Source organism: Egretta garzetta, unplaced genomic scaffold (genome assembly GCF_000687185.1).
Source record: "Egretta garzetta isolate BGI_Z169 unplaced genomic scaffold, ASM68718v1 scaffold333, whole genome shotgun sequence".
NCBI classification, from domain to species: Eukaryota; Metazoa; Chordata; class Aves; order Pelecaniformes; family Ardeidae; genus Egretta; species Egretta garzetta.
Genome location: NW_009259179.1, coordinates 1,149,464 through 1,157,424, shown reverse-complemented (window position 1 = coordinate 1,157,424; position 7,961 = coordinate 1,149,464). Strand labels below are relative to the sequence as shown.

The following is a 7,961-nucleotide window of genomic DNA, read 5'->3' as shown; positions in this document are numbered from 1 at the left end:
CCCCGGGCGCCCCCCCCCTTTGGGGGTTTTTTTTTTTTTTTTTTTTTTTTTTTTTTCTTCCCAAGCCTGGTGGGTTCTGAAATCCCTTTCCAGCTCCTAGGATTGCTGGAATTGTTTCTCAGTGAACGCTAATTAACGTCCCACCATTGCCCGGTTGAATTATGGCAGACTCCTTCCAGGGTCTCCTGCTGACAAGGTACAAAGATTTGAAAAACCCAAGGTTTGACTATTAAGACATCTGAAAAATGTTTTGCCAACATTTCCTTTTTCTTTTTTTTTTTTTTTCTTTCTGGTTAAAGAGTGAACATGGATGCCCCAAGAGGCTTCTGAAAGAAATGAGTCACAGTGGGAAGGGGGTGGTGGTAAGAACAACAACAAAAAAAAAGGGGGGAATTTCTAAATGGAGGCAGTGGGAAGTTGTTGAGCAGGTGAGATCTAAAAGCAGGCTGTTCCAGTTGGGAAAAGTACAGTGCAGAAGACGCTTACTAAGCTGAGAAACCAAGCTTGATAATAAGGGGGAAGCTCAGGGAATTCTGTAATTGCCTCCTCCTCCCTTCCCGTTTGCAAACCCCTCTGTGCTAAGGGATTTCAGACAAACTGTCCTTTCTTCTTCTGAGTTTTCATAACACTCGTCTTCTCTCCTGTCTCCTCTCTGCAGTGGCCTCTTCTACAGCATCTTCACTGACCAGCTCAAGTGCAACTTGAATGTCATCAACCTGGACCCTGAAATTAACCCTGAGGGGTTTTGCATTCTCTTGGACTTCATGTATACATCCCGCCTGAACTTGAGGGAGAACAATATCATGGCTGTGATGGCCACAGCACTGTACCTGCAGATGGAGCATGTGGTTGATACCTGCCGAAGGTTTGTCAAGTCTAGGTGAGCGCCATGAATGAACTTTAGAGACCCTGGGATGGTGTGCTTGGGTGGGAGGGGGGAGAACTGACAAAGTACCTGGAAATTTATCCTTATGGGCTGAAAATGACTGCGTCTCCCTCCTTTTTGCCTGGTTCCAGTGAAGCGGAGATGGTGTCTGCTGTGAAGACCCCAAGGGAAGAGTTTTTGGCTGGACGGATACTGAGCCACCCAGAGGTGATGGCTTATCGGAGCAGAGATGTCTCGGAGAACGGCATGCCTCTCCAAAATGGGTCCCTCTGCAATGGGAGGGCCTTTGCACCTGGCTTGATCAATAGTTTGTCTGGATCCCCCATTTCCTACCATGGATACAGCCCTCTCCCTCTAAATAGCTTCATTGTGGATGATGAGTTGCGGGAGATGAGGATGCCTCTCTCCGAACTCTCAAGGGCGGGTGCCTTCCCCAAGGAGAGGATCCTGCCATGTGACAGCTCCAGGACAATCCCCACTGAGTACATGAGAACCATTACCGACATCTCGGCCAACATGTGCCACGCTACCATCTATGCTCCGAAAGAAGGTGCTGCTGAAGAAGCCAGGAGCGACATGCACTACAGCGTAGCCTCTGGCCCCAAACCTGTCATCCCTTCAATCCGGAACAATCCCTATTTCTCTTGTGACAAAGTGGCCAAAGAGGAGGAGCGGACCTCTTCAGAGGATGAGATCAGCCAGCACTTTGAGCCCACCAACACCCCCCTGGACCGCAAGGGACTCATCAGCCCTCAGAGCCCCCAGAAGTCAGACTGTCAGCCCAACTCGCCAACCGAGTCCAGCAGCAGCAAGAATGCCCGTATCAGTCAGAGCTCCAGCTCCCTCTTCACTAAGAGCCCCACAGACCCCAAAGCCTGCAACTGGAAGAAGTACAAGTTCATTGTCCTCAACTCTCTCAATCAGAGCACCAAGCAAGATAGTGCTGACCAGAACGAGATGGGAACCCTCTCTCCTCGCACCTACATGCCCATGTCCACTTGCCAGCAGTCCATGGAGCCAGAGCATCTCAATGTGCAGTCCCCCACCAAGATGAGCGTGAATGGAGAAGACTCTACTATCCCACAAGCGAGCAGACTCAACAATATTGTTAACAGGTGAGAAGATTTCCACCCCACGCCACAAGAGACAGGACTCCCTGTGTTGTTGGTGAGGGTTTGGAAGTGTGTGAAATAGCCATAATGTTGGGCTGGGGAGTCCAGCCATGAGCAGGTGGAAGCCTCTGCATTTGGTGGAGTGCTGCCAATGACATCAGCTGGGTGCCAGCTGTCCCCACCTTTAGTGGTGCTAGCCTGGCCTGGTGATGGAATTGGGAACATTGGGTCAGGAATCCCTGTCTCCCTTTGGCAGCTCTGGATAGTTTCTGGAGCCTGGATTTGCCTAACCTGGTTTTCACCAGACTCCCTGTGCCTCGAGCTATTGGTTGGCTGTAAGCATTGGAAAGGTCAAACTACCAGTGAACAGTATGCTATCCTCTGGACCTGGATGTTCCTAGAGAGCTTTGAGGTTGTTTGGTGATGGACACCTAAAGGATTGAGGCTCGGGGACCCGTTGTTGATCAGGGCTACACTGTGTATCTTGCCACAGAAGTGTGCCCATGAAACGTGGCTGTCCCCTTGTGTCTGGAAGGGTGCAAAGAAGGGCCCAGTAGCTCAAGCACAGCAAGAGCCTTCTCACGGCTGTGTGCATTGCTGTCCTTCCACAGGTCCCGGGATGGGTCCCCTCGGAGCAGCGAAGGGCAGTCTCCACTGTACATGCATTCGTCGAAGTGCAGCTCCTGTGGCTGCCAGTCCCCGCAACATGCTGAGATGTGCCTTCATACCCCTGGCTCAAACTTTGGAGAGGAGATGGGGGAAACCCAGTCTGAATACTCTGACTCCAGCTGCGGTGAGTCTTGCATCCCTCGTCACCTTTTTCAACCATCAGGCCAGGGGGCTGTGCAGCCTGGGGACCTGTCCAACCAGTGCCCTGTCTCCAAACGGGCAGGCAGACCTGTCCCTGCTGCTGGTGGATCCCAAGGTGCTTTACAGTCCCGTGTTAACTGGCTGACCAGCTGTGTGCATGCATGTGAGGGACACATGTACATGGGAATTGCTTCCTTCCTCCCTTCCCCAGCACCATCCAGATACCTTGTGCAGGGAGTTAGTCACCTGCTGCAAACTTGGCAGCTAAGGACAGGAAACGAAGTGCACCCCACCCCACCAGAACCACAGGAGAACAAGCCTGGCAGATGTAATGACCCTAATGGGGATTGGGCAAGAAAGTATGTCTCATGCATCCGTCATGATGTCTTCATTATCAGGGAGCCCAATGCGCACGTCTGGAGAAATGCAGATAATGAGGTTTGCAATCTTGTTGCAAAACTCCACAAGCCCAGAGACCAGTATCTGTGCACCCATCTGCCTGTAGCTCAGGGAGGGGGAATGCAGAATTGTCACCTGTGGTGTGGGCAGAGATCCATAGAGGGAACCCCGCTGAGGTGATGCTCAAAGCTATGTACGGCATTTAAGAGTTGGGCACCCTCCTACTGGGGGAACCTGCCTTGCGCTTCAGATGATGATGGTCTTCCCATGCCCAAGGAAGCCATCTGTGCATGCAAAGGTTTAAGACCTCTGAAGTTGCTGGAGTTGCTCCAGAGCTGAACATCCATCCTTTGGAGGATGCCTGATATGTTGGGTGCCTTTGTGGACCTCTCTGAAAGACATCCAGGCAAGGTGCTGGCTTCTTGGAAGCAGCTTACATCACACTGAAGGAGTGGTGGCTCATGATGACTTTGCTCTCTCAAACCACGCATGTTGTTGCTGTGTGCACAAGAAGGTCAGGAGGTAATGGCACGGTGCAAGCACTGCTGACCACAAATGTCTGCACTTGGCTTCTTGTTCCAACACTTGCTCTAGCTGCCCCTCTCTACCATCCCAAACCCATCCCATGGCCCATTGAGGAGCTGGCCCATGCATTTCCCATCTCATTGTTCTCTTCTGTGCCCTCACAGAGAACGGAGCCTTCTTCTGCAACGAGTGCGACTGCCGATTCTCCGAGGAGGCCTCTCTCAAGAGACACTCTCTGCAAGTCCACAGTGACAAGCCCTACAAGTGTGACCGCTGCCAGGCCTCCTTCCGCTACAAGGGGAACCTTGCCAGCCACAAAACCGTCCACACAGGTATGGTGTTGGCCACAGGGACAACTTACTGAGGAGGCTGTGGGTTGCTGGACCTGCAGGTGTTTATGGCTGGGTTTGCCCCAGGTGCAGCATCCTCTGCTCTGTGTCACAAGATGTCCCTGATGGGAAGAGCAAGGTGCTTTTTGTGGCACTGCCCAGGAGCTCCTGGGCAGAGCACCAAACCTGGGAATGGGGGAGATGCTGCCTGGTCTCGCAGCAGGGATGGAGCTCAAGCTCCTTTGCTGTAAAGTACCGGGCACCACTGTTTCTAAAGGCATCTTGCAAAATACATGGCTGGGAGCAGATGTGTGTCCTCCAGGTTACTTTATGGTAGACTTAAAAAAACCCCAAACAAACAAAAAACAAACAAACAAACAAAAAAAACCACCAACACCCCCCCCAAAAAAAACCAAAAACAAAACAAAAAAACAACCCAACAAAAAAACCAAACCCAAAACAACAAAAAAACCCACCACGTCAAAATAACATTTAGGGAGAAGTCTGGGATTTTTTTCCCCTGCATCCTAGAAATCCAGATCATATCTAGCCTGGCAGAAACTCTGCTGATGGGAAAAATCTGTGAACGGATGGACTCTTTGAATCAGCACAATGAAAGCTGAGAAAGGAAGGGGATATTAAGGGTTTAGTCATTTGCTGACAAACCTAGGGATTTTTTTTTTAAGCTTTTATTAATGCTTAACATGTCAACAGCCAGCTCACTAGCTGGGGAAGGGAAGTGTGTGCTGACAACTCTGTGCTGCTGCACTGAATTAGACGTGAATTCCCGCAGTCTCAACTGAGCTCCAGGAGGACTGCACAAATGAATGAGACAGCACAAGTGCCAGGGCAGGGTTCAAGGGTGCATGGGGTCGAATCCTGGAAATAAAAGAAAAAGGCAGGAAGGGATAGACGCTGGCTGTTTCCCACTCCCCATCGAGCCCATCATCAACCGTCCTAAAGAAACCAGTTAAAACACTTTTGCAGCTCGCCGCATGGCCGGGGGCCAGCAGTAGTGATTGTAGCCAAATAATGACCTGGGAGCAGGGTTGCTGGGCATGCCTTGGCTTTTCTCTCCTCTAAAGAGGTGACAAACGGCCGAGGCGGGATGTGGGGACCAGGAGGAGCCCAAAGGGAGCCTGCGTGGCTTACAGATGGCTGCAGGGAGACGCTGTCATGGGGCCAGGAGGAGCAATGATGTTAATGCTCACTGGCAGAGCTGCCCAGCCTTCTCTCTTGCCCTGAAGGCTGCAGCTCCCAACCCAAAAAAGAAAAGTTACCCACAGCAGCCGGGAACCTCCTGAGCTCACCCTGCTCTGGGGATACTCTGGGCTGTCCTGATCGATGCTGCTTGTCCACAGCCATCTCCAAAAGGGACAGGAGGCAGGGATAGTGCTTCATGCCATGGGGTCTGGCACCTGAAGGGACTTAGCTTTGGGGAGAGCCATGGATCATGGGGGCTGAGCGCACCTGTACTTAATCCCTCACCCTTTCTTTTGGGCTCTGCAGGAGAAAAGCCGTACCGCTGCAACATCTGCGGAGCACAGTTCAACCGGCCGGCCAACCTGAAAACCCACACGCGCATCCACTCCGGAGAGAAACCCTACAAGTGCGAGACCTGTGGGGCCAGATTTGTCCAGGTGCATGTGGCCTCTGGGACCTGCATTGGCTGGGGAGGTGGGACATGGCCGGACCTCCTGCCCAAGACCGGTGGTGCCTCATGGCAGGGAGAGGGCTGATGGGCCATGCTCACTGCCTTGGGCAGCTCTTCCCATGGGGTTGTGGGATAAATAGGGGCCTTAAGGTCCGTGTGGGCCAGTTTGGCTTAGTAGGAAGCCTGGTTGCTGGTTTTAGCTCTTCCATTTGCTGTTAGGGTTGGAAATATCAGACCTCAGACACATGGGGCCCTGACTCCTAGCTAGAATACAATTGACCAAAAAAAGGTGGCTGGACAAAACCCTGCTCCTGATGGGATGCCCTTTCTCCCACAGGGATGCCCTTGCTCCTTGTGGGTTGCCCTCATCCCTGGGGCTGTCCTCACCCAGAGCTGCTCTCTCTTAGGTGGCCCACCTCCGTGCTCACGTGCTCATTCACACTGGTGAGAAGCCGTACCCCTGTGAGATCTGCGGCACACGCTTCCGGCACCTGCAGACCCTCAAAAGTCACCTTCGAATCCACACGGGAGAGAAACCGTATCATGTGAGTGACCCTGCTATTTTTTTTTGGGGGGGTCTCAGCCAGGGCTGGGGGAGGATGCTGCCAAACCTGGGGGGCTGGGAAGACACCGGGGCATTCGTGTGGGCTGGTTGCAGCACGCCAATGCCCTTCGCCAGCCTCAGGGGAGGCCCCACGCCAAGGGTCGCGTCCCTGCTTCTCATGCCCTGTCCCCCTCTCGTGCATCAGCCGATGCTGACATGGTAGTTTGTCATGAGCGGCTGCGTTGGAAACACTGACGTGCAGCCCAGGCTGGGTACATCTTAGCTGCTCCTCTCTTCTTCCACCTCATCTGGAAGAAGGTCACACTTCTCCAAATAGCTGTGGCTTAAATTACAGCCTCCTGCTGTGCATGGGGATGGGGGAAAGGAGCAGGCAGCCTGGCCTGGGGTCCCCTGTGCTGGTGGCACCCGCACCGAGCAAGCAGCCTGCCCTGGCTTGCTTGCAGCCCTGGGGGGGGTCCCAGCTCTTTCAGTATTTTGAGGCTTTCCCCATCCACTAGAGAGGGAATCAGAGCTGGGGTTATCATCCAAACGTCCCTCTGGAGCCATCCAGCTTGGCAGGGGTCATAAAGCAGCTCCCAAAATAGCCTGGTAGCTGTTATGAGCGTCTAGATAAGGAGCTCGGCACTACCTCTGACAGAGCCAGTGTCCTCTCCTAAGGGACCTCAGCCTTTGTGCATCCCATAAACCGAAATGTGCTGCCAAGAGCCTGGGATGAGGTGCCCCCAGGTGCTGCTTCTCCCACCATGTCGCCGCTTTTCCCTCGTCCCCTGGTGTAATGGGTGCAGCATCCTGGGGCTGGGGTAGCTGGTGGAGAACAGGCGTTTGCCTTGGGACCCCTGCCCTGAAGGGAAGGACGTGTGCCCTCCCGTCACCACCTCTCACACCCTCTGCCTTTGCCTCTCACCCCACAGTGTGAGAAGTGCAACCTGCATTTCCGCCACAAAAGCCAGCTGCGGCTTCACCTCCGGCAGAAGCACGGGGCCATCACCAACACCAAGGTGCAGTACCGCATCTCGGCGAGCGAGGTGCCTCCGGAGCTCCCCAAGGCCTGCTGAAGGCAGAGGATTTCCCAGGAGGAGGTCATCTTGGCAGGGGGGGAGAAGCTGTCCAAAGGATACTTGTAACACTTTAACAGAAAAAGGAAAAACAAACAAAAAAAAAAAAACCAACCAAACAAAAAAGAACTCATCATATGATGGAGTGCCTCTAAACCCATAGTGCAGATAGGTGGAAAAACATTAGAAATTAAAAAAAAAAAAAAAAAATTACAAATACACGGGTTTTATTTTTCCCAGTTATGTGAAACAAAAAGAAAAATTATTCAGATCTTATTGTATATAAAACATAAAAAAATAAAAATAGTCATTTTAAATGTCTGTGCAGTGGAGTGTTGATAAACTCTGGAGTCTAACCTTCACAGCCTTTGCCGTTTGAAGATGAGGAATGTAATGTTGATTTATGGGAACAGATTTTTTCTTTTGTATGCAAAATGTGTGTTCTTTTAAAGAGAAAGTATGCTATTAAAGAGAGGGCTTTAACTTTTTTAACCATATATATAAAATTATATATATAAAACTTTAAAAAAGCTATATTAAAAATATATAAAATGCATTAAAGGCTCAGTTGGACTCTGCAGGCAGAAGCCACTCTGAGAATCTTTATTATGATAGAGCACTTAACG

The 7,961-nt window shown here is 51.6% G+C and overlaps 1 protein-coding gene across 4 annotated transcripts in view; it reads left to right on the top strand.

Moving 5' to 3' along the window:
* The window catches only part of BCL6 (BCL6 transcription repressor), an 11,432-nt gene extending 3,847 nt beyond the window's left edge, over positions 1-7,585 (top strand). For all 4 annotated transcript variants that reach the window (XM_035891225.1, XM_035891227.1, XM_035891228.1 and 1 more), the window contains 7 exons: positions 659-880; positions 1,018-2,001; positions 2,610-2,791; positions 3,897-4,064; positions 5,571-5,701; positions 6,123-6,260; positions 7,192-7,585. In XM_035891225.1, coding sequence (XP_035747118.1) covers positions 659-880; positions 1,018-2,001; positions 2,610-2,791; positions 3,897-4,064; positions 5,571-5,701; positions 6,123-6,260; positions 7,192-7,335 — 1,969 coding nt within the window. In that variant the 3' untranslated portion in view covers positions 7,336-7,585. The remainder of the gene's footprint in view (positions 1-658; positions 881-1,017; positions 2,002-2,609; positions 2,792-3,896; positions 4,065-5,570; positions 5,702-6,122; positions 6,261-7,191) is intronic.
* The last annotated feature ends 376 nt before the right edge of the window (positions 7,586-7,961 follow it).